The following is a 26,204-nucleotide window of genomic DNA, read 5'->3' as shown; positions in this document are numbered from 1 at the left end:
TTTCTTTCTCTCTTGCTATGATTGTGTAGCCGAGACTTATGTTGCAAATATACTTTAGAATAAGAATACAATAATCACACGGGACTCCGTAGTCTGCACCAAGACCGCCGCTGTATTCCTCTCAAACTACAAAACACAGAAGGACATTTTGCATCTTTCTCTCTTTCCGTTCTGACTTTCACAATAAAAGCCCCAGACGCATACATGGACCACTACTTCCTAGAGAAGGTAACTCATAGCCTTCACTTCGCAGCTAAACAAAATAGCTTCCAAATATATGCAAGCTTTCCCCTTTAAAAAATCGTTAACACCGATGACACGGCATTTCATGTCGTCAAATACAAATGTGCACATATTGACGTCGAGGTCCACCCAGCGTCCCGCGTGTTAACGGGAGGCGGTGGGCGGTGGCAGAAGCTTTGCGGAAGTGTATGCAGCTGAAGTCATATGACCGCGGGCACGCAACCGGAGAAAATGCTACCCAGATATGGATAACATTACTCGGACACGGTGACTAACATCCACAGCGAACACGGTAACGGGACCCAGAAATCCTAGTGACACAGTCAAAGACATTACATCGGGTCATTAGTCAGCCATACAATCGTGTTGATTTGTTGTTTAACAAATGCTCACAGTAACTGTTAGCTGCACAGCTAATATGTCCATTTGTTGTACTATAACGTCACAGTTGAATTGTGTAGTTGATTGCACGTTAGCTGTTTGCGCTGCTGTGTGTTCTGAATGTTTGGTCTCTGAATGTGTCCTCAGATGGAGGAGATTAAAGTGTCTCCTGACTACAACTGGTTCAGAAGCACCGTGCCCCTGAAAAGAGTAAGTACCTCTTCACTGTAGTGTGATTGTGCTCCACAACCTGGGCCCACGACTGGACCCAGGGCAGCATTACGTGTCAGCAAGCCCGAGAAGGAGACAAAACACAGTAGAAAAAGAGTAATAAGTTGCATATGGAGACCAGATCATTGTTATTATTCATGTGTTTATGTCAGTGTTCTCTTTGTTGGTTATCACATGTGTGTTTGGTGCATAATCACAGTATCATATTACATTACATTACATGTCATTTTGCTGACGCTTTTATTCAAAGCGTCTTACAATAAGTACATTCAACCTTGAGTACAAAGAATCAAGAAAGTAACACTTCAAGAAAGCCAAACTACAAAAATACCATAAGTAGGTGCCATTAAAGTGCCACTGAAGTGCTAATCTGTTTTTATTATATCATATCAGCCTGATAGTAGGATGTTTGGGTTGACACCAAGTATTACAGTAAGAGCTTCAACCCTGCCCCATCAGCGCAGAGCAGTTAATTTAAAAGGTCCAATCGGGAAAGAAGTTTAAGACCAGTTGACACACAGAGCCTGGACATTAATACAGCAGTGACACGTTTCACCTCTATGATTTTATTGTATTTGTCTTGAGATGCTGGAAAGGAATTTGTTCTGATCATTATGAGTAAAACATGAATAATACATTTAGGTTATTCTGTTTTTAATATGTTTTCCAATTATGCAAATTGAAAAGCAAAGCTACATTAATTAAACGCTTAGTAAGACGGTAATGTCATAATACAACAATCATCTATCAGGACAGTTATCGCAGCGCTACGACTTTGTAATTGATTAACACTTTAAATAGCAACAAAGTGTTAGTGCCGTTAAATTATAATCCCGTTAGAAAACATTCAGCAACAATTTCTTCTGAAAGAACAAACCACACTGTGGTGAAACCCTCAGCCACGATGTCTGAGGCGTATTCTCAGGCCAGATACCTTCACTGTTGAAAAGCAGATCCAGGTTGATCATCACAGTGACCGTGTTTACATGCATTCGAATAACTGGCTTAGTCGGACTGAAATCGAATTATCCGTTTCATGTAAACACCTTTGTTCGACTATGTGCGGTCCCACTACGATCCGATTAACACCCCTGGATAACTCGATCCGATCCGGTTGATAATTCGACTATCGCGGCATGTAACGGTGAATTGGATTAGGAACTGGACTTTGCGTTTTTACGCATGCTTGAGATCCCGCCGCCCTCCTCCCATGTCGTGACCCGGAAGTCGAAAGAGACGATAAGTTGTCACTGCCGGGAGCCTGGCCGGCAGAAAACAAACAAACAACGCCAATAGCGCCATTTGCATTCGCTGTACTCCTATTAACATCATGCAAAAATAGTAGAGGGATGTAGCTTCGCCTTGCTCTCTGTTCGCCATCTTTCTCGAAATGTTGATGTTGTTATTGTTGTTGGTTGTTGTTGGTAGTGGTGAAGAGGTCAAGCGGAAATGGCTGTATCACCACGAGTTGTAATGAAAACAGCGCCACCTATCGTATCGGATATGATAGCATAGTCCGACTAAAGCAAGATTCGAATTATACCATCATGTAAACGCACTAAGAGTAAGTTGAACTACATCTCTAAAAGTTGAGTGAGTTTTGGAGAAGGCATCTTTTTTTCAGTATGAATGATAGTCTTCATATGTTAGGACACATGCTGGGAACAGGGAGCAGGTTTTAGTGAGAGTTCTTTGGAAATACCAGGATCTCAATCTCAAGAATTCAACCTGGCCTTGAAAATCCTCTCATAGAGAGCTGCTCTGGAATATACCAGATTTAAACACAATAGATCAGCTGACTGCTAAATGGATCAACTACTGTAGCTGGTGACTACTTCCCTCCTGTTTTGTAAGTAAATAAAGCTTTATTTATGAAAGAAAGCGAGCTGGTGGCCACCAGCCCACTTGGTCTATTGGTCACAAGCTTCTTTTATTCTAGTTAAATGATCAGTGTAAACAGTTCTGTTCTCATCTTATATTTCTATGTCTATGTTACATCTATTAATGAACATACTACAGAGTAGAAGGCTTCCCACAAAATTCTTTCACACCAGAGTGTCACAATAAAATAAAAAAATGAAGGAAGCCTTATCATTTAATCAGATTGTAACTTTGAAAGATTTCAGACTGCCTTCAGATAAACTTGAGACTATATTTTCAGTCAGTGGAGCCTCCATTGAAACACTTCATCACCACATCTCTTCTGAAATGATTATTGCAAGAAGAAACTACTGGACGCCCAGGACAGACTTTAAAAATGATGAACTGTCCTTTTAATATGTCAGCGTGACTGTTGAGTCAGTACCATGAGTCGCCCTCTGTTTTTATTGGCTGAAGCAGGGCTCCAGACTGCGACCAAATGGTCGCATTTTGCGCCTAAAATTAGACACAGTGCGAGTAAATTTTTCATCAACTCGCGCATTTGCGACCAGTAAATTAGCAGATTTCTTTTTTTTGTTATTAAATATTTTTGTTGTTTACAAACTTGTTCTACACTTCAGCCCACTATAGTTAGCGGTAATGCCTGAATGACTGGTTTGCTAACCGACATTAACTCCAGAAGAAGAAAGGGAGACGAAACCGAAGAAGAAGAAGGCTGGCCTGTGTGTGAGAGCGGGGGGCTAATGTGTGAAAAGAGGCGCACCGCAACGGAGACGCAACGAGGGCGAGGGCCGCAGAGTGAGAGGTCCACGAGGGGATCCTCACCACCGAGCGGCGTCCCCGTCCCCCGAGTTGAATCTCATGTCTGAGCCCTTATAGACTGATGTTCACGGTAAACGCATTCGATCTGGAGCGCGCGAGGGTTTTGATAACGTTAGCGGAAGGATTTAAGTGACAACATCCGGTTTTGCAAAGTTAGCGGAAAGAACCACGTGAAACAACATCCGTTTATCAAAATAAGATGTCGACAAATCATACACTAACATATAAAAGTAAACAATGAACTGATGTATCTTTATAGATAGTTTCTGAGATTTAGCTTAAATTATGCTAACATTAAAACTGTTTACTGTACCAAGGAAGAGTTTATAAAAATTAGTCAGTCTTTTGTATGTTAAGAAAAGTCCTGTATATAGATTTCCCCAAGAGTTCCAGGAAATGAATGATGCAGATGTGTTCCATACATATCTGAAATCTACAATAGCAATCAAACAATTTTAATGTATCAATTAGGAAATTTTTCAAAGTAAAAGTTCTAAATGTTTAAAGAAATCGGTAATTTCTTTAATGTTTGAGTTGCTTTATATATGTTCCTTCATAGTCCTAGGCAATAATGCTACACAATAAATAGAATGCTTCAATCAACACCGTGATCGGTGATTGGTATTATCGGATCGGCAGATACTGATTTCAGTGATGATGTGTATTATCGGTGATCGGCAGATACTGATTTCAGTGATCGGTGATCGGCACCAAAACCTGATCGGTGCATCTCTAGAAACCAACAAATGTTTTGATTGGCCTGCAACATGCACATGCTCAAGGTATGTTTTCTTCAAATATGTTTAAACTCAATACAGTAACTTCTGAAGAGTTCTCTGTTGTGAATGTTTTGCAGTTCATGAAGGCAAACAGGCATAAGATTGTATATTGTCAAATTATTTATCAGTAATACAGTAAAATGATGGGAAAACTTTGCAAGTCGATTTATAGTGTGTCAGGGTTTTTCCTGCAGAGAAAATTTCCTAATTGCCTTTCGCTGCCATAAAATCCCGGCGCCTAAGGCAAAAAAGTCTGCGTTGAAAAACAAAAACAACTGTGTTCATCAGGTTCATGTGAATATGTTCTCAATAGTATGTTTCAAGGAGGTGTGCTCACCTGTGTGCCAGATCAACGGCAGAGCTGCCAGCTGCTGATCACGCACACTGCATGAAGAGAAGTGCGCGCGCAGCTTAAAAAATTTTTGGGACCACCCAAGACCCATTTTGACCCAGGAAAAGGCGCCCCTAAATTTTCTGCTTGCGCCCCTAACATTTTAAGTTAGGAGCGACTGTGCTCCTAGTTAAAAAAGTTAGTCTGGAGCCCTGTGAAGGCTTCTGAAACACCAAGTGGATCCGTGTGTCATGCATAGAAAATATGAAGAGAAACAAAAAAATGTCAGGAACCATCATTTTACTGCAGATTGTTATTGATATTTAGTTGGCAGCTAACAGCTGTTATCAGGGACACAGCAGAGGTCCCATGTAGCTACATTATGGTGCGTTCAAGGTCCATTCAGTATAGACTATTACTGTTTTTATGCAAATAACCACTATGGATGATTACTAATAAAGTAAGTGTTGGAGCTATTTAATTTGACATTTGTATTTAGGTTTTATTGTAAAGTAATATTGATTATTTATTGATTATTTAGGTTTTTTTTTTTTCTTATGATAGTTGAAGTTTAGTTTAATATTTACTTTTAGGTTCACTGATTGGCTAACACTGGGCACCTGTGGTTATATGTAGAGGTGGGTAGGCACAGGACCAGCATGCACCAGGGTGGCCAATGGTTTTTTACCACAGCATCAGCGAAGAGTGTCTGCGTTTTTGTTTGTTCTTTTTGTTTGTTTGGAAAATCAATTATCAAAATCAACATACCGAAATGGACGTTACGTTTCTTTTGCCTGCGTCAAACTCCGAAAACCCACGGTGCATCAGTGGCAATTTGATTTATAGTTTTGTTTGATTTCGAAGGACAAATGGCCACTACATAAAGCAATGTAGTTAATTAATGATGCTACATATTTAAGGCCCCTAGGAAATATCCCGTTTGATCATATTGAAAACCGTAAAACTGTGATATTTCCTCTCTATGACCTCAATATCCAAACTATATTCACATTGTGACATCCCAAGTCTCGATCATAGAATAAACAACATAGCATTCAGTCTATGGTTCTTCATATTGTGGTCTTCAAGTCAAATGCTTCCATAGTTATCTTCGCATTGAAAATGCGGAAGGTAATGTTTTGATCGGCGTGTATTTATTTATTTGTATGCGTGTTATTCGCATAAGTAAAAAAGTATTAAACCGAATCGCATGAAATTTGGTGGGATGATTGGTTATTATCCGGGGACCATTTGATTAGATTTTGGGATCGATCGCGTCAAAGGTCATGGTCAAGGTCATGAAAAGGTCAACATCTTCTTTTTACCATAGCGCGGTCAATTTATATCCAATTGGCATGCAAATAATGCCAAAATGTTCATAATTCAATGCCCAATCTTGTGATATGCGAAGGTATGCGCTCTACCGAGTGCCCATTCTTGTTACCTTCGCATTGAAAATGCGGAAGGTTATGTTTTGATCGCTGTGTATTTATTATTTATTTATTTGTATGCGTGTTATTCGCGTAACAAAGAAAGTTGTAAACCGAATCGCATGAAATTTGGTGGGATGAGTGGTTATTATCCGGGGACCATTTGATTAGACTTTGGGATCAATCGGGTCAAAGGTCAAGGTCATGAAAAGGTCAAAATCTTCTTTTTACCATAGCATGGTCAATTTTTTTCCAATTGGCATGCAACTAATGCCAACATGTTCATAATTCAATGCCCAATCTTGTGATATGCGAAGGTATGCGCTCTACCGAGTGCCCGTTCTAGTTTCTACATATTATTATATTCTTGTGGCCTGTTTGAACTCCTTTTGTAACGTAAGGCTCGTGGCTGGTTTGCTGGCTGTGTTTTGCTTACCTCGTGTCTTCCGCGTCCACCAGATTATTGTCGACGATGATGACAGTAAGGTGTGGTCGCTGTATGACGCCGGCCCAAAGAGCATCAGGTGTCCCATCATCTTCTTCCCACCGGTCAGTGGGACGGCGGAGGTGTTCTTCCAGCAGGTGCTGGCTCTGACAGGATGGGGCTACAGGGTCATCTCGGTGAGCTCGGCACTGGAAACGCACTCCAGCTTCATATTTCATTATTGATTCATCTGCTGATTGTTTTCTCCCTTTATCTTATTATTATATGTTTTGGTTCTATGTGTGAAACAGTGAAACATGTCTATCTTGGGTTTATTTCAAAAGTCTTGTTCTGTTTACTGTGATAGAAAACCGGGAAAAACTCTGAACTGACATGTAAACAGATTAAGTTTCTGTCAATAGACCGATTTGATTAATCGTCTAATAATTACCATAGCGACACTTACCGTATTTTCCGCACTAAAAGGCGCACTTAAAAGCCTTTAATTTTCTCAAAAAACAACATTTCGCCTTATAATCCGGAGCGCCTTGTATATGGATTAATTCTGTTTGTGCTTACTGACCTCGAAGCGATTTTGTGTGGTTCACGGCGCGCTGTCAACATGTTTTAGTACGACTTCGGTAAACTCCAAAGCCGCCGCTTGCAGCATCACGGCTACCGCAGTTAGGAGCGTCGGAGTAATACTACAAAACCAGATCACTGAAAAGAAGATCCGTCAGAGCACGTCACCAACATGGACACGCTTCCCCTCACCTCTGATACCCCCCAGGAGGAAACACGGACCAGAACCATGACACCCTTCACTGAAGTTCTCGCTATGGTTGTGAGTGTATTGTGTTGTATTTTACGTGTTATAACTGAACAATGTTGAGAGTTATTGTGAACACGTTTCATAAAATTTGACTGGCTGACTGTTTTGTTTCGCTTAATGCGCCTTATAGTCCGGTGCGCTATATACATGAAAAAAGATGGAAAATAGACCATTCATTGACAGTGCGCCTTATAATCCAGTGCGCCCTATAGTGCGGAAAATACGGTAGTATTAGGATGAGTCTGCAATTATGTAAATGTTGAGTTTGTGTGGTTCCCAGCTGCAGTATCCGGTGTACTGGGATCTCATGGAGTTCTGTGACGGCTTCAGGAAGCTTCTGGACCACCTGCAGCTGGATAAAGTGAGTCTCTCGGCCTTTCTCAATTGAAAGTACACGAGTACAGACTTGTGTTCTTTTGGAGTCTGGACTTGGGAGTCTGGTCTTGGGAGTCCAGACTCCGGAGGACGGGACGACGGTCTTTCTGCGATTGGAACAGCAGCTGACTTGACGTCACCACATCAGCTGTTCTTGCTCCTGGGTTTACTCTAATTATTCACTGTAAATTATTTTTTACAGTCAAATAAACAAAACATCCTAAAATTACATTCCGTGACTCAACAACAGTAGTATTTATAAAAAGTCATCTGTCAGTAGTTTATTTTCTCCTCCGCTATTGTTTCCGGTTGCTGGTGAAATGCATTCTGGGATATATGCTGGCCAGAGTCCTCACAAGTCTTCTCTGATGCATCCTCCGGAGAGTGGGAGGATCAAGTCACATTCGGGCATTTTGACCGTGCTTTTCGAGAAGCGAACTTTGAATTGGAACATGTACTCGGGCTGAGACTGATGTTTCACGAGTCACGAGTAGGGATGGGTATCGTTTGGGTTTTTTCCGATACCGGTGCTAAACCGGTACTTTTAAAACGATACCGGTGCCTAAACGGTGCCTGAACCGATACTTTTTTTTTTTTACGCACAATGAGGACATTAAAAACCTCTTTGGCCATATTCCCTGTAGAAGCCGTTATCATGGAGCACCGACAAACAACGGATATCAGACTGTTAACATACACAATATATGTTCTCCATTATATGATGTGATATGTATTATGGCTGTAGCTCATGTGCAGACTTTATAGGGTTAATCCTGTCACTGTTTTGATGGGCAAAGAGAACAACCAATCAGAGGTACTGAAGATGACACGTGACAAATAAAGTTTTGCTTCTGACAGCGAGAGTTACACTGAAACAAAGTGACGCCCCACGGTCTTATTCCTCCGTCATTATATTCCCGGTAACACCGGGTATACAGCCGGGATCGCTGTACATCAACACGTCTGCTTGCAGACTTTCACGCTCGTAGCTCGTAGTTAGCGCTAGCTACGAGCTAGCTTAAACATGATTATAATGGATAATTTATTATTTCTTGGGCTACTTTTATGAATGCAAGACTTGTAATCAACGATACGGTACTAATCTGAGTTAAGGCTGCTCGTCATAATCGGTCTCCACGTGTTCAGGGGGACCGGTGACGGCCTCCCCGTCGCGCCCAGTCTGACGCTGGTGTGCTCCACAGGGCTCACTAGTCACACACGGCCACGCCTCCGCTGTCAGAGTTAAATATGATAGGCTATCGCAACCTGCTGACAGGGTGGAGTCACCAGAGAAGTTCGCAACAACAGTTTTTTTCAATTTCAATCGGCTCAGGCACCGGAAAGAAGCACCGAAATGTGCGTTGCGTTTCGGTCCGGGTAATACCGGTTGTATTGGAACCGGTGCCACATTGGCACCGGTTTCCGGCACCCAACCCTAGTCACAAGGACACAAGTAGAGGAAAGTACGCACAAGAACGCTGATTGAGAAACGCCGTCTGTGTTTTTCCTTTCGCTTCACAGCTGAGGGTGCAGTATTTTATCCAGCCTGTTGCACTTTATTATATGATCACCTGATCGCGGTTCTATGAGCGGACCACCATCGTATTGCACAATTGTTGGTTCCCTGTCAATTAAGGGAATTTAAACCAAGGTTCAAAATGTCACAAGTAATACAATATGATAACGGTTCCAGTCTCAGGGAAGGAGACTTATGATATGGGGTTTAGTAAATACGACTCTATTTAATTTTAATTCAGTTTATTTTATAAAGCCCAATATCACAAATTACGATTTTTTTTTCTCGACGGGCTTTACAATCTGTCTACAAACGCCATCCCTGTCAAAGGACCTCAAATCACTGGGGGAACTTTATTTGAAATGTGGCCAAATACTAGGATGTATATATTGTGCTTACTGTTGTGAGTAATTTTTTTCAACCAGAACAAAAATAATCCAGTCCAAATGATCATTCGCTATATAATTGCAGATCATAACACGGTTGCAATATCTGTCAAAATACCAGTCATTGGATCCCAAGTAAGACACATGAACTGTTCTCAGCCAGTCTGAGTCAACCACCGCTTTAGTGCAGCCTATTTAAAACACATCTGTGCGGCAGAAACGGTTTCAGCAAAAACATTTTGAAATGAATCGCCCACATTTACCCACATGGGTCGAGATTGAAGGAACAGTTGTGTTCTAAATGTGAGCACCTGATCAAACGCTGATTCTTTGCCACGACCTCAGGTGCATCTGTTCGGCGCGTCGCTGGGTGGATTCCTGGCTCAGAAGTTCGCAGAGTGCACACACAAGTCTCCCAGAGTCCACTCGCTGATGCTGTGCAATTCCTTCAGCGACACCACCATCTTCAATCAGACGTGGACGGCAAACGGGTGCTTCAATGATCCCGGGACACACGTTCCTCCCCGTGGTCACGCGCATTGTTAATGTTTCCTCTCCGTGTTCCTCCTCCAGCTTCTGGCTGATGCCGGCTTTCATGTTGAAGAAGATCGTCCTGGGGAACTTTGCTAAAGGGCCCGTGGATCTTAAAATGGCCGACGCAATCGACTTCATGGTTGACAGGGTAGGTAAACGTGTGTGTGTGTTGACAAGGTAGGTGGACGTGTGTGTGTGTTGACAAGGTAGGTGGACGTGTGTGTGTTTGTGTTGACTGAGTATGTGGACGTGTGTGTGTCTGTGTTGAGGATAGGTGGACGTGTGTGTGTGTGTGTGTGTTTTAACAGGGTAGGTGGGTGTGTGTAAAGGGTAGTTGGGTGGGTGTGGTGGTGTGTAACAGGGTAGGTGGGTGTGTGTTTAACTAACAGGGTAGGTGTGTTGAGGATAGGTGGACGTGTGTGTGTTTTAACAGGGTAGGTGGGTGTGTGTGTGTTTTAACAGGGTAGGTGGGCGTGTGTGTGTTGAAAGGGTAGGTGGGCGTGTGTGTGTGTGTTGAAAGGGTAGGTGGACGTGTGTGTGTGTCTTGAAAGGGTAGGTGGACGTGTGTGTCAGTGTTTTAACAGGGCAGGTGTGTGTGTGTGTGTGTGTGTGTAAACATGAGGTAACATGAGGTAAAATAGCTTCAGAAACTAACAAGGACGTGTCATTTCTTTCGAAACATCTTCTCTCCTCACATCTTCAGTCCAAGTGAAGAAATAATATTTCGGACCACTGAGAAGCAAGAGATGGATATCCGTCTGCATCGCTCTTTGTTGCGTGACGTACAGATGTGCGATGTCTTGTTATTTGACCGTTGACCTTTGCCCTCCATGTGTTGTGTGTCCTGTAGTTGGAGAGCCTGAACCAAAGTGACTTAGCATCGCGGCTGACGCTCAACTGTCAGAACTCCTACGTGGAGCCGCACAAAATCAAAGACGTCGCCGTGACCATTATAGATGTCAGTGTGAACGCGTCGCTCTCTCTCCACCATTGTTCATATCTATTTGTGCGACAATAACCTGACGGACGTGTTTCCTCTGTGGTGTGGAGGTGTTTGACCAGAGCGCGCTGTCGCTGGAGGCCAAGGAGGAGATGTATAAACTGTATCCCAACGCCAGGCGAGCTCACCTGAAAACAGGAGGGAACTTCCCGTACCTGTGCCGGAGTGCTGAAGTCAACCTCTACATCCAGGTAGGCTCTGGTCCTCCACTCTGAAACGATGAGGATGAGGATGAGGAGGATGAGGAGGAGGATGAGGAGGAGGAGTGAAAGCCAATCAGCGTGTTGATGCTTTCCGACGTTTATGGGATGTCCACAACAAGTATAATGGGAAAAAAAGTGTTTGGTGGAAATGATACCACAGAGATAAGCCACGCCCCCTCTAAGGTACGACTGAAGTGAATGACACGAATAAACCACCACGAGGTCAAGCGAGTAAACTCTCGCGAGTAAAGCGTTTTGGTGTGAACGCAGCATAAGTGCGTAAAAACGAAGAATATAACTGCTAGAACCGTGTGGTAAGTTGAGAAATGACCTCACTTTACTGTGCTGATGGGCCAGGCTGGTCTTTAGTAGAACCACCGGTTGGTCAGCACCTCCAGCTCCCCTCCTCATCACAGACGTCGTGTGAAGCGATGCCGTTTCAGATGGTTGGCCAGCTCGTTTCTTGCTGTTGGACTTTTATATATTACTGATGATGGACACACCTCAGAGATCCACATTGAACTCCCAGGATGTTGCTGTCAACTGAAATGACAGGAACCGTTCTGCTGAACAATCTGGTCATGTGACGTGTTGTGTTTATTGACTTTGTCTTTTTTTATGATGCTACTTGTTTGGTTTTTTTGTTCACACACAGATTCACTTGCGTCAGTTCCACGGGACCAGATTCGCTGCCATCAGTCCCGCCATGGTGAGTGCTGAGGAGCTGGAGGTGCAGGAGAGTCACCTGAGCGGGAACCAGCATTCTGACGACAACCAATGAGACTTTTACCCGCACGCCGTTTCTCACTCTTCATTCATCATTTCACAAGACAGCCTCCAGATTTTCTATGGAGCTCAACAGTTGACCGGCGAGTCGACTGAGAATATTTGTATTTGACAGATGAAGCAATATTTTGATAACGGCCTGGAGATGAATGGCACTCGGCCGCTTTGCTTCAAAAGCATACAAAACCTTGCCTTGTGTGAAATAAATTTGATAATTGTTGCACTCTAAAACTGCCTGACAGTTTCTATCTATATATATATGTATATATATATATACACATGTGTATATATACATTTATATATATATGTATATATATTGATGTGTGTATATTTATATACATATAAATAAATATATATATTTGTGTGTATATCGGGGTTAACACAGCCATCAGTGAACTAGTTTTCTGGTAATAGAAAGGTGAACATTGGTTATGGAGAGATGCACATCTAAAAGTAATGATTTTAAATTGCTTTGTTTTTTCTTTATTTGTTTTGGAATCCAGTCGATTATTGTTCAGTTGTTATGTCCACGGGTGCGTCGGTGTGCTCTGCACTCGGCTCAATGAGGAGTCATGAGTCGGGCCATCTGTTGAACTGCCAAAGCCGGGTTTTCTCAAGCTGAACGCAAACATCGGTCCAAGGTGGTTTGTAGTTTCCAACTTCAGAAGACTACAGGATGTTTCTCCACGTATTAATTACGTTTATGTGGCTCTCTCCAAATACTCCTGTAGCTAGAATTTACTTTGATTTCATTCTCTGCTTCTGTACAGATGAATACATGTGCTGTGCCTTTTTATAAAAGATAATGTACATTCACTATAAACGGTTTCCTCTTCATTGTCTATTTCTATCAGGTGAATGTTGTAATCTGTCTTACAACCAGGTGTAGCAGAATGTGCTGCAAACATTGGCCCCCTTAATTTTCTACAGTAACAAACTGCCACCCATCGAGCTGAGCAACACTTAATGTGAAAGAGTTATCATCTGATGTAGATTGACATCCCAGAAACCCAAACAGACCCTACGTAATATTCCATCTGACCCTCATCCTCGTCGGCCCGTCTCACTGAAAAACCCTCCAGGCCTCTTTTAGCCCCTCCCCCACAGACCTGGTCAACCTCTACAACAGGGCTATTCAACTTCAGTAGCAAGTGGGCCGAATAAGAAAATCACGGGGGGTGTGAGGGCCGCACAGAATATTGATCAAATAATGGCTCAAAATTAAAAACTAATGTATATTTCCACAGGTAAACAGTCACACACGAAAATGCGTCGGTATTGTGGCAAGTGTTGCGAAGAAGCATCACTATAAACATGTTTCAAAGTGTAAATATCCGCTCAAGGCAACCAGTTGTTTCAGATCCCAAACCAAACTGTTCCCATGAAAACATAAGAAATGTGACTTAATGGATCAATATATAAATTACTTGGAATAATGCTAATATCTGGTGGCGCAGCGCACAGACTGCATGTCTTTGAGTGCAGACTCCTTTTGCGTGAAAGGGATCGAAACCAGGTCGGGCGATCTTTTTATTTTTATTTTTTCGAAAATGTATTTCTTCCTCCGTGGCTGTGATGCACTGCTCACTTATACAATCGTAACCGCCGACATGGATATGAACGGTGGCTTGAAGATCTCCAGCAATATGTTTGTGAATGTGTGACAAATCTGGTGCGCGAGACAGAGCCCCGCTGCAGACGTGAAGAGAACACAACGCACGCACGCGCAGGGAAACCAGTAGGTCTGAAAACCAGTAGGGGTGTAACAACGGCAACCAACACGGGTGCGTAACATAAAGATGTAACCATACAGGTTTGGTTGAGGCAACAGTGAAACTCAATGGCTCTGGGTTAGATGTCTCAATGTATAAAAGAGGCGTGTCCGTCAGTTTTATTTTTTCTTACCAAGCTATACTGATTTGCAGGCAGTCTTGCGGGCCGTAGTTAAACTCAAACGGGCCGCTAGTTGAATAGGCCTGCTCTACAATAACAAACTGTCCTCCTGCCTAGTTCAGCTCACCCCTCTGAAAACCTGAACCGTTTCACCCACACTGCTCCCTGGTTCACCCCTGGACTCGGCCTTTGTGCTTTGAGAAACTGGTTTGCCAACATACCAGATACTATGGACATGGACGACTCCGAAGTTTGATGACATCGCCATCATCGTCCAGATTACAAATATTAAGAATTCAAATTGGGAGGTTAAGTGCTGAAGTTGTGTGACCTTCAAATGTAATGCCACTTCATATTTAACTGAGTTTAGTCAAACATGTTTACAACACACAGCTCAGAGGTTTCAACAGTTTAATCTGGAGGACATTCATCAGTGACTTTCTAAAAGTAACGTAAGACTCATTTGTATCAGGCTACCTAAAATATTCCATTTTCACTGGACTTCTACCGTCAGAGCCTGAAGACCTCCCTCGGCCACAAAATAAATCAAACTTTTAAAAACAGAGGCACCGTGTGACAATCGTGAAAAAAAAGAGATACATCTTTGAGTGAACTCGGCATCATCAACTGTGCACCGCTTTCAAACAAGCCACCACCTTATGGGATACATTTAATAGATCTTAAGTGGAAACGTAACAATTGCTCTCAAAGTGACGAGTGGATTTCAAACATAATCCAGTAAAAAAAAAAAAAGTATCAAATATTTAGCATCAGGAGCCCAAAGGAATAAATAAGATAAAAGCATTTGTGCAAACCCAGAGGTCTCTTTCTCACACACACACATCACTGATCACTGATCACAACACACTGCCATCGTCTCTGCTGTGAAACGGCAATATGTCATGAAATGAAAACCGCGCTCATCCAATAAACAATGGAGGGATGTTAAAAGACCCGCCGCAGCCCCGGAGACGGTCTGAAGTCGGCGGTCAGTAGAAGAAGGTGCCGAGGTCGCCCATGCCGTTGCGTCTGAACTGGTTCCCTTGAATAGAGACAAAGATCTGGTGGTCCATCAGGTCCTGGACCGCTCGGCTGCACGACGTCTCCTTGTTTCTGCTCAGCTGGCGAATCAAGTGCCACTTCCTGCCCGAGGCGGCGGCGTCACAGTCCATGCTGCTGCCGCTGTGGTTCTCTGCCGACTCGGGCTGGACCTCCGCTGAACTGCTGCTGGTCGCATTTGGTGGATCGGTGACGCCGCCCGGCTGTTTGTCCTCAGCGGTCGGTCCAGCGGGACCTTTTGGGGAAACAAAAGGTCCGATCGGTATTGATTCTGCGCCGCGGCGAGCTTCTTCATTGTGACCGAGAGCTCGACCTACCGCCACTTGTGTCCAGGGGAACTCCAGGCTGCTGCCCGTTGTTGGACTTCACTAGAATCACCCCGTAGCCTTCGTTGTTGTGGATCACGTTGTTCTCCATGGTGATCGACGGCATCGCATCGAGCTCATCGGCAAAGTCCTACACACACACACACACATTTCGCATTTAAGGCCAAAGAAACATTCATGTTCAAGAGCAGAGCCACATATTGATGTAATAAAGTTGATTTCAATAAAACAAAAATAGAATTTTTGTAACTTTATGAATATCAATATTCCCCACGACTGTTTCCCGGTACCAACACTGGAGACGGGCTACATGTTTGCGAGTGACCGGGTGTTTTCTCACCTTGATGAGGATCCCGTCCTTACAGTGGTGGATCCCGTTACCCACCAGACTGCAAACACTGCCGGGGTAAATTTCCACACCGGCCCCCTGCAGACGACACGCGGCAACACGACTCAGCACACGCGGTCACGTTAAACCACCAACGCCTCCTGGTAAACTCGTGTATCACCGCATGTTGGACGACAGCCAACTAAAAGGGTTTGAGGTGATTTAGAAAGCGTTTATTTGGACACAAATAAAGATGCATCAGATCGGGCACTTGTACTGCTGCTGCCTCAAACTCAGAGCACAACAGTGTGTTTATTGCCACGTATGACGATGGTGGAGGGAGTGAGGACACAGCGAGGTCCAGGAGACAAATTCACTGGAGTCGCCAACATGACAACGACCCGCAAATCCAGGGATATGGATGAGTTTGAATGTAAGTGGTCCTAAAACATAGGTTAGGGCACTTTTACATAGGTTAGGGCACTTCAGCCTTGACCCTTTCGGTCAGCCACCTTCTTCTTTTGTTGAATTCTGATTGTTGTATATTTTGCTGATCGAAATAAACTCAAACTAATGATGTGCTCACGCCAAAAGTGTTGCGACATTTTTCGCTTGAGTAGATCCCATGTAAAGTCAATAAATGGCGTGGGGCGAATGACGTAAATTGAGCGAAACAAGAGAAAAAATTCGCCCGACGCCAAGCCGCTCCGCCGTCATCACCGACGGCGTACCGTTGGTGAATCGGACTGGCTGCTGCTTCTCTGGAAGCGGCAGTTATTCAAACGTAGTCTAAAGTGGGATGTCCACAACAAGCTTAAAGCAGATAGTGGTTAATTCTTCCGTAGTGGATGGCGAATATTCTCAACGGTCAAAGTCACCGCTGAATGTGGTGAAGATCGACGACCGCTAGATGGCAGGTCACACTAAACCAGGGGTCAGGAACCTTTTTGACTGGGAGAGCCATAAAAGCCAAATATTTCATTGAGAGCCATATAGTATTTTTAACGTATAATAAATTAAATATGTCTTGCTTTTAATGCGACTTCTGGTGCTGCATGATGCTACGGGGTGAGGGGGGCAGGTGACTTTTTTTAATAAAAGAACAAAGACGTCTTTAAGAAAAGGGAACGTAAATTAATTCTGCTGTAATCTGGCGCGATAGAGAAAATTACAAGGGGGCGGGCGTAGATTTTTTTTTTTCCAACTCAAAATTGTCTGGGAGCCATATGCCGTCACCGGAAGAGCCATAGGTTCCCGACCCCTTCACTATACGGTACGTTGGTTACATTTTTCACCGGCCAAGCTTCGTTCAAATGCAAAACAAATTAAAAACGGCTGGTCATTGACGGATGATTTGTGAGAGGAGGCGGGGCTATGTGGGCTGACCTTCGGAGAGAAGAGAGATCCGAGCTGATACCAGTGTACTGAGGCGAAGGAAATGAGGACTGAAACCATTTAAATATACATAAAAACAAAACAGGTTATTTTGGACAACACCGCTACAAACCCCGTAACCGAACTTCTGAAGCACCTTCTGAACGAGATCTCCCTCCCCGAGTTTCAGGTTACGTGGAAGATAATCGACAGAGATTTTGTCCCAGTAAAAAGAGCCCAGTGGGAGCTGTGGGAGCCTGTGGGAGCCTGTGGGAGCCGTCCACGCGCTCTCACCTTGGCGCCGTACAGGTCGCACATGTTCATGGTGAGGCGCGCGGCTGTGCGGACGATCACGCCGGTGGTCTCGCACTGCAGCACACAGTTCTCCATGTGCAGCATCCCCTGGCGCACGCCTGACGGGAGAGAGCGAGCGTGTTGACGGGCGGCTCCAAAAGGTTCATTGTACAGCGAGCCGCCGCGGAGATTCACATCTACTCACACATGATGCCCTCGATGGCGTCGTGTTGGATGAACTTGATGTTCGACAGTCTGACATCGGCCCCCGTGGACTCCACGAATGAGTCGCCCTTGTTTTTCTTCTCAATGACCACCTCGTCAGGGAGCCCGAAGCCTGAAGCACAGACAACGGGGGAACGCGATCAGTGTCCAGAATCAACGTGTGTGTGTGTGTGTGAGAGAGAGAGAGATATTTAAAACCAGAGGGGCGCCTGAATTTAAACCCTGTGTAACACCCTGTTCTGTTTCTCCTGTGTTCCGTGTCTCCTGTGTCTCCTCTGTGTCTTCTGTCTTAATTGTTTAATTCCCTGCACCTGCCCTCAGCCACTCTTGTCTCGTTAGTGTCTGATGTCGTACACCTGTGTTTCCCCCCCAATATATTGTGTCAGTCTTCCCCTTGTCTGCTGTCGGATTCTCGTCTCTAGTTCCGTGTCCTTTTCCCGTCGTCCTGTCCATGTTCCTGGTTCTGCCTGTTTGACCCTGCCTGCCCTGAACCTGGATTCTCTGCCTGCCCCTTTTGGACCTCGTTGTTTTTTTGTAAAATGTTTTGCCTCATTAAAGAGTGCCTTTTTTGTTATTCGTATTGCGTCCAGCCTGTCTCTCTGCGCCTGAGCCTCACCCCGTCACAAGAACCCGACACCCTGCAGATACAATCCCTCGCGTGCTGAGGCAAGACCGTTTGGATACAGTTCTGGAGTAGATGCACCAGTGACTTTGAAATCCTTCAGTTTTACAAACCAGTTTGCGTCATAAATCTGCCACCTCGTATTCTTCTACATCTACGAGGTAGGAGCAATAAAGAGTTGGAGCCCTTATGGAGTCATTATTGTGTAAGTGTAGGCAGAATTAATAACCATATTCCACATATGAGACTCTGCCTTGTTCATGAACGATGGATAACATGTAGCTGCGGTGTGAATATGAGGGAAAGACAAACGTAGAAGTGGCGCACAAGTCAAAGATTTATGTATTAAAAAAGTCATTCTTTATTGTACTGTTGTTTAAGGCAGGGTATTGCAATACACTTCTAGTATAAGTACACTGAGCAGTAATAATTCATACGCTATCTGGAGGCCTGAATGTGTTCGTGAACAGAATTAACTGCCTGAAGACGGTTTGTGTCCATCACATGACCATATCGTTGGTAAAGAGGATGATTTAAAAACCTTGCATTATGGCGCCATGTGAAAAGACACATGTTGACGTAAATGATTTACAACTACGGTCCCAAAACTGATCATCCAGCTGGTGAGCTCAGAGCAAACGGCTACTCACCTTCTATAGTGATGGAGTCCGGGAGGAAGATGGAGCTGCTGACAACGTAGATTCCCGGGAGAACAATGACCACGTCCCCTTGATGGCACATTTCCACCGCTGACACTGGGTCTCTGTAAAACTACACACACACCTTTTTTTTTTATAGTTAAGGCAGACTTCTGCTTGTTAATATATATCCCAAGAAAGAAAAAGAAAAACATGAAAAGAGGGAGATATGTCCTCACCACGCACATTTGAGCTTTTACTGCTGCAGGGTTGCCTCTCATCCCTTTTTAATGATAACAATGAAATCCTAGCTAGCCAACAGTTGCTTGCTTCTTCCGGACGATGTGTTGTGATTTGGCCGTACCTCTGCAGCCCACACGGCCCACCGGTGGATCACCGAGATAAGAGCGTCTATTGGAAGTGTGTGTGTGTGTGTGTGGTTCCGACCTGAATCTCAGTGTCCTCAGAGGAACACAGAGGCAGCAGTCGGTCACTGAGGAGGGACTGGAGCTGGACGGTGCTGCAGGAGGCTGTGACCACATGGACCACCTTCACACCCGACGCTCTGGCTCCACGGCTCTGCACACTCCGCTGACTGGCATTACCTCTGTAGCCCAGCACGTATCTGGGAGAGGCAGTGATGAGGGAAGGATGAGGGCGGTATTTCGGGGAGGTCGGATGGAGAGACAAAGAAAGTGGCGATGGCGTCGAGCGCTTGGCATTTGGTGAGAGGGTCTCGACACATCTCGTACCTCAACAGGGGGTTCTCGATGATGTGCAGCTTGCGTTTGAATGTCTCCAGCTGGTCGTAGAGCTTCAGGCCCTCCACCATAGACACGTTGTCCAGCTCGGTGTCGGAGTCGGTGCTGAGCCCTCTGCGCAGAGCAGAGAACTGCTGGAAGCACTGGGAGCACTTTTCCAGTAAGGACCGGTACTCGGCCACCAGGCCTAGTGGGACTCTGTCTTCTAAGATGTCGTAGTAGCTGAGAGAAGAGAGGTTTTCGAAAACAGCACTCGTAGGAATGAAAGAGCTCTTACATTCGACATCACGCAAACACAAAGTGCACTCACAGTCTGAGACGAGGCTCCACACAACGAACAAAGTAGTCAAAGTCATCATCTTCGTCTTCCTCGTCCCACTGCCTCCAGATATGGGTGTAGAAAAACCTGCAGATAGAAGCGGGAAAGAAGAGGACAGGATGGTACAACGGGCCAGTGGACTTAATTAAATTAAAGACGGGTAAAAAAAGAAAGCAAAGTAGACACGCAACGAGTGAACTCCAGGAACGGGATCGACTCAGGGGACCCACCTGAGGTGCTCGAGAGCGAGGGCCGTGAGATCAAAGTCCCCAGACTGCTCGTAGACCACGAGGAGCTCGTGCAGGGGGAGTCTGTGCTGCGTGGCCTCCAGCAGGGACTTCATGGCCTCCTCGGTGAGCTCGCAGCCTCTGGTGTCACACTGCAGAGGCAGCACCAGCCTCACACACGCCTTCAGATCCTTCAAGTCCAGATCGCACACCTGAAATCACGAGGCGCTCTTCAGCACTGACATTTGAAATCACCAACAGTTGTTCACTGTAAACAACTTCAAACCAAACTTTCTCTGTGGTCAAAAAGAAAGAGAAGGAGGTACATTTACAATGTTAACCGAAACATGCCTGAAAGTTGATCTTACCTCCACCAGGACATCAAAGACGTCAATAGACCACAGAGCCAACCAATCACAGGGCTCCAACACCTTCTCCAGGTAGTCTGCCGTGAAGGCCTTTACCTCGGACGGCTTACAGTCTCCTACACAAAAACACGTGCGAATATATGGGGTCCGAGATCAGCTATGCCATAAGTCAGGATGAACACGATGATTTTGTATCGGAGTCTGAATATGTCGTTACCGAGCATGTAGTCCTGGTACGCTTTGAACCTCTCGTAGAACAGCAGGTGGCTGGTCTGGAAGGTGTCAGGAAGACTTGAATTCACTTCTCTCTGGCGCTCACATCTCTGCAGCTGAGACCCTGACTTTTCAGTGTTCAAATGGTCTGTGCCACTGTCGTCGTCATCATCGCCCTCATCATCATCATCATCAGCACTCTCGTCTTCATTTGGAAGCTGAGCTGTGCACACAAACACGTGCAAATATATAGGGTATATATATATATATATATACAGTCGTATGCAAAAGTTTGGGCACCCCTGATAATCTCCATTACTTTCATCTATAAATTGTTGGGCATTTGGATCAGGAACTTCTTTGTCATATATATAATACTTCATGGACACAGTGATATTTTAGCAGTGAAATAAGGTTTATTTGATAAACAGAAAATATGCCATATGCATCATAAGAGAATTAGACAGGTGCATAAATGTGGGCACCCCAACAGAAAAATCACATTAATATTTAGTAGAGCCTCCTTTTGCAAAAACAACAGCCTCTAGACGCTTCTTATAGCCTCTGATGAGTGTCTGAATTCTGGATGAAGGTATTTTGGACCATTCTTCCTGACAATACATCTCCAGTTCAGTAAGGTTTGATGGGTGCCGAGCGTGGACAGCCCGCTTCAAGTCACCCCATAGATTTTCATTTATATTCAAGTCTGGCGACTGGGATGGCCATTCCAGAACATTGTAGTTGTTCCTCTGCATAAATGCCTTAGTGGATTTGGAGCGATGTTTCGGGTCGTTGTCCTGCTGGAACATGAGCCTGGCTTGTTCAAATGTAGTTTTGCATACCTCAAGCGAGCCCGTTTGTGGCGTGTGTGCAGAAAAGGCTTCTTCCGCATCACTCTCCCATACAGCTGTTCTCTGAGCAATGCACAGTGACACCATCTGCAGCAAGATGACCTTGCAGGTCTTTGGAGGTGGTCTGAGGGTTGTCCTTGACCATTCTGACCATTCTTCGCCTTTGCCTCTCCGATATTTTTCTTGGCCTGCCATTTCTGGCCTTAACAAGAACTGTGCCTGTTGCCTTCCATTTCTTAATAACATTCCTCACAGTGGAAACTGATAGCTGAAACCTCCGGGATAACTTTTTGTAGCCTTCCCCTAAACCATACTGCTGGACAATCTTTGTTTTTAGATCATTCGATAGCTGTTTTGATGCCCCCATTTTGCCACCGTTCAGAGGAGAATCAAAGAGAAGCACAACTTGCAATTGGCTACCTTAAATACCTTTTCTAATGATAGGATGCACCTTTCTATGGAATTGAAGGCTTAACGAGTTAATCAGACTAATGTGTTGCAGTTAATCAGCATTTAGTAGGTACAGATATTCAAATCAACAAAATGATAAGGGTGCCCAAACTTTTGCACAGCCTATTTTTCACATTTGATTTAATTTCACACAACTAAATACTGCTACACTAAATATATTTGTCTGGAAAACACCCCAGCACTCAGTGTTAACTAGAAAATGAATATTACACAACTGTGATCTTTTTTTGGTGAAGACAGAGTAAATTATCATGCAGCCTCAGAGGGGTGCCTAAACTTTTGCATACGACTGTATATATATGTGTGTGTGTGAAAAAAGCACACTGGCAAAGAAATAGCTTTTTGGGAATGCAATAAACCCACTTTGCATAGTTTCAAGATAACAATAAGTTCAACCAGTGAAAAAATAAACGAACCAAGTTCAAATATTTGGCAATAACGAGTTTTACACTGCATACATTATCAAAACAATAGCGTGCAACCTGTGTAAAAAACTAATTTGTGCAGATGTGTGTGACGTTGTATGAGTGTTAGTGACTGCAATGAGCTTTCTCCTACAAATCTTTTTTAAACTGGGTTGCAGGCTTGATAAGGCCACTTTCAAGTCATGCTCAATGTTGGGCTTTTGTTTTTAAGGGCAACAGCAGAAAAGACGATCTCACGGAGATTGCTGTTGGAATTGCAAATAGTGGGTTTCAGAGAGCAATGGTTGGTTTGTGAAACCCTTAAGACTCCCTTTCAGTTTGTGGACTCTGCTTTGGTTCTCTCTAGTGGAAAAACACTAAACTGCATGACACATCAGACAATACTTGTTGACAGTCACAGAATAACATCAAACCACAAAAAATGAACTTGATAGTATAGGGTTGACCACTGGTGATTTACACAATGAAATTTCTGAAAATAAATCAGGAATGATGATATAATGATTAAGCGATAATAGAAAAGCTAAAATAGTCTGATATGTTCAGGAAAACACTTTACTGTAAAGCAGCCTGTAATACCAGTAAAAGACAACCCAGCATAAGATATCACAATATCACAAATCTAAGACAATATGTGTGATATCAACATATCAATAAATTGCCGAGCCCTACTTTCTAAAATAAGCCCCTTTGTATTTGCTCTTGAAATTATTGTTAATCCAGTAGCTGGCAGAAGTCAACTTGGTCCACTTGGATGGCAGGTGGCACCTTGCATGGTAGCCCCTCAGTGTATGGATGTCTGTGAATTGTGACATGTAGTGTTAAAGAGCTTTCAGTGGTCAGAAAGCATGATACAAGAACAATTACATTTACACAATTCACATAAAGATAAGATGTAGTTCAACATAAAATGGTACGAGGCAGCATAACAACGCGGATGGGCCATTTGTATGCAGGCCAACCAACCATCACTTCAACGAATCTTGACTAAACACACTTCTACTTATATTCTCCAAACAGGTTACATTGGTATCAGGAAGAGTAGCGACTGGTGACAGCCTCATGGACTGGGCTCCATGGTGAACTCATGAATATCAGCTGAGCCTTCGGCCCAACATGAACTCATGAATATCAGCTGAGGGTCAAAGAGTGAATGTATGACTCTTAAAATGAGGATGGCTTTTATATCTCCAACCTGCAACACAAATGCCAATATTATGCTTGTCGTGAACCTCTAACAGGTTGAGGGGCTTTCTGCGTCATGCAGCATTTACCGAAACCGCCTTAAAAAAAGAAGACCGTGGTAGTAGGTTTACGTCACTACCGACAATAACAACGCTGACGCCACCGTCCAGGACGACGTCAGCCACACGAGCGCCCGCTGCCTCCATCTTGGGGCGCAGGCACCAGGGCTGTCCTATGGAGCTGCCATTACTGGTTTACAGTGTTGTTAGCCGCGGATTTAAGGGAGAAAACATGCGAAGCTACACGACGAGGAGTGCTGTGCAGATAATTAAACAATATGCCTTTTTTAACGAAGGCAAAGTCACACGAGGCAATAGAACATGTCTCCAGCTAACCGAGCTCCTCACTGAACACCTTGCCAGCGCTAGCACTGACCTTCGGTTGAACTGGAGACGTGATGTCCCGCTTCAGAAACCTCGTTGTTCTTTTCCACGTCGAGCTCAACGTTAACGTAGGACTCGAAATCAACCATCGCGATGTCTGACATCTCGTCCGCAGCGGTCCTCGTTTCAGCAGACTGGTTTCCCCGTACGTCTTGCTCCATGGACATTTGAAGATAACCACTTTAAAAGTTTCTCTCAGTAAAAGGGTCAATCTGAACGCGTTACGAAGTTCTGTCAGTTTGACAAACACACTCCAATGAAAGTAACTGAATCGGAGGTTGCGTACGCCCAAACTTTCAAAATATTCCCGGTCTGAAGGCCGCAGCCAATCGGGACCAGGATAGCTGCCGGATGTCCCGCCCCCTGTCTGCGCGCCAGTCGTCCGAACCTGTAAAATGGTCCGTGTACGTTTTGATTTATTTGTTTTTTCGTTTCATTTAAAATACGTATGGTTTCTTCGTTTTCCGTTTAAAACCAAAAACGGCAAAACCCTTCTGTATTCCGTTTCTGTCGTTTGAATCGAAAAACGATAGAACGGAAGCGCTTAAAATGAAAGTCAAAATAAAAGCAAGTGATATTCGTATTTACAGTGTTCTATGATGCAAACAAATAGCAGGGTAACGTTAGAAGAATATTAATAAATTAGTATAAATAATGAATAAATAAACCCGGATATGTTAGCGACAGTGGTGACTACAGGACGTTTAATATTCATGTATATATGTACACAGCAAGTATCAACTTGTCACTTAATCGTTGCATTGTTTAATGCAACACAGTTAATAATTTAGATTAATCAAATTAATGTGCCTGTGCAGAGTTGTTGTTATCATATTCTGCTCTTTCTTGGGCGAACACTGCAGAGCCTATGAGGACACGCAGAGTAAAGAGTTCACCTTTATACCACTAGATGGCAGTATAGCATACCTCAGTGATTGATTTTTCACAGACCAGATGAATTGGTTTTATTTACTTATTGTCAACCATGTTACCTGTCTCGTGACCCCTCAGAGTGACCTCTGGACTTGGTTGGGAACCAATGCACCTGAGCTCTTTAGCATGTTGGACAAACCAGCATGGCAAAGTCACATAAAAATGAAGTTGCCAGCCAATAACACTGGTATGAAGAAGCCTGCTTTTGGTATACATTTGATTCATTTGACCTGACATCACCAAAGTTCAAAGGTTACATTTAGCCTGAGTATACTATTTTGGCCTTCATACAAGTTTAAATGATCAGATCCTTTCCAGGTAGCATGTGTTTGTGATTCTATACAGGCAGCAGGACACGCCCCCATTTATACGCCACAGATAGGAAAACTACGATCAAATACTTGGAGAGCACTATTGGAGTCTCCAAACTAGTTAACCATAATTATTGTTATTATAATATCCTTTTCTCTTCTTTTTTTAAAAACACAGCTAATGTCTGAGCTCTATAATCACACAGCAGGAAAATACATGAATGATAAACAAGCAGAGCATCAAAAATAATCTGAGCCAACCAAGTTAGTAAATCAAATAATACTAAACACCATTGTAACCTTAGCTTGTAGCTAAACAAGGTCATGACCTGTTGTTCTGAGCTAAAGAAGGTCATGAGCTGCTAATGTAAATGTGTTAGTGTTAGCTGCAGGGAACACAATCGCCCTGTTGCTCAGTTTGACTGAGACAGCAAACTACCTTAATTGCAGTGGCGGGCCGTCAGGGCCAGCAAGGCCTTCTCTGCTGGCCTAAACATCATCAGAATATATATTTTTTTCTAAATATATTTCCCCACAAATATGTATTCAATTATTCCCCAGAGTAAGAGTTATTCTCTTAATTTCATCTCCTCTGGTTGCGCTGCTGCCAGCGCCAGGTTGAGATTTGGAGGGCTAGTCTTTATGTTAGATCTTTTATCCAATCATATTCAGCCATCGTGTGTTGCCAGGGGCTAACATCTGCCCTTAGGCCTTCAGAATCAACATTGAAGGCTGGTAGCTTCAAGTGAATGGGAATGACGATGTTGTGTCAACCAATACTTTT

General features: G+C 43.9%; 2 protein-coding genes across 2 annotated transcripts; one reads left to right on the top strand and one right to left on the bottom strand.

Annotated features, from left to right (window-relative positions):
- The first annotated feature begins 59 nt into the window (after positions 1–59).
- On the top strand, positions 60–12,977 carry spg21 (SPG21 abhydrolase domain containing, maspardin). The gene is made up of 9 exons (XM_056413141.1): positions 60–535; positions 772–834; positions 6,558–6,719; positions 7,635–7,715; positions 9,977–10,122; positions 10,205–10,313; positions 11,016–11,123; positions 11,216–11,356; positions 12,024–12,977. Exons 2-9 carry the CDS (start codon positions 772–774, stop codon positions 12,147–12,149), a joined length of 936 nt encoding a protein of 311 aa, XP_056269116.1. The 5' UTR covers positions 60–535; the 3' UTR covers positions 12,150–12,977.
- Positions 12,978–14,444: 1,467 nt separating this feature from the next.
- On the bottom strand, positions 14,445–24,391 carry shcbp1 (SHC SH2-domain binding protein 1). The gene is made up of 13 exons (XM_056413603.1): positions 24,169–24,391; positions 20,806–21,024; positions 20,589–20,704; positions 20,224–20,432; positions 19,985–20,080; positions 19,666–19,896; positions 19,361–19,538; positions 18,926–19,046; positions 17,634–17,765; positions 17,429–17,547; positions 15,773–15,859; positions 15,424–15,562; positions 14,445–15,341 (listed from the first exon to the last, which is right to left on the bottom strand). The coding sequence occupies exons 1-13, from the start codon at positions 24,341–24,343 to the stop codon at positions 15,037–15,039; spliced, it is 2,127 nt and encodes a 708-aa protein (XP_056269578.1). The 5' UTR covers positions 24,344–24,391; the 3' UTR covers positions 14,445–15,036.
- Between the last annotated feature and the right edge of the window lie 1,813 nt (positions 24,392–26,204).

This window comes from Pseudoliparis swirei, chromosome 4, assembly GCF_029220125.1.
Source record: "Pseudoliparis swirei isolate HS2019 ecotype Mariana Trench chromosome 4, NWPU_hadal_v1, whole genome shotgun sequence".
In the NCBI taxonomy this organism is placed as follows: domain Eukaryota; kingdom Metazoa; phylum Chordata; class Actinopteri; order Perciformes; family Liparidae; genus Pseudoliparis; species Pseudoliparis swirei.
The sequence above is the reverse complement of the archived record's forward strand: the minus strand, read 5'-3'. Positions and strand labels throughout refer to the sequence as shown.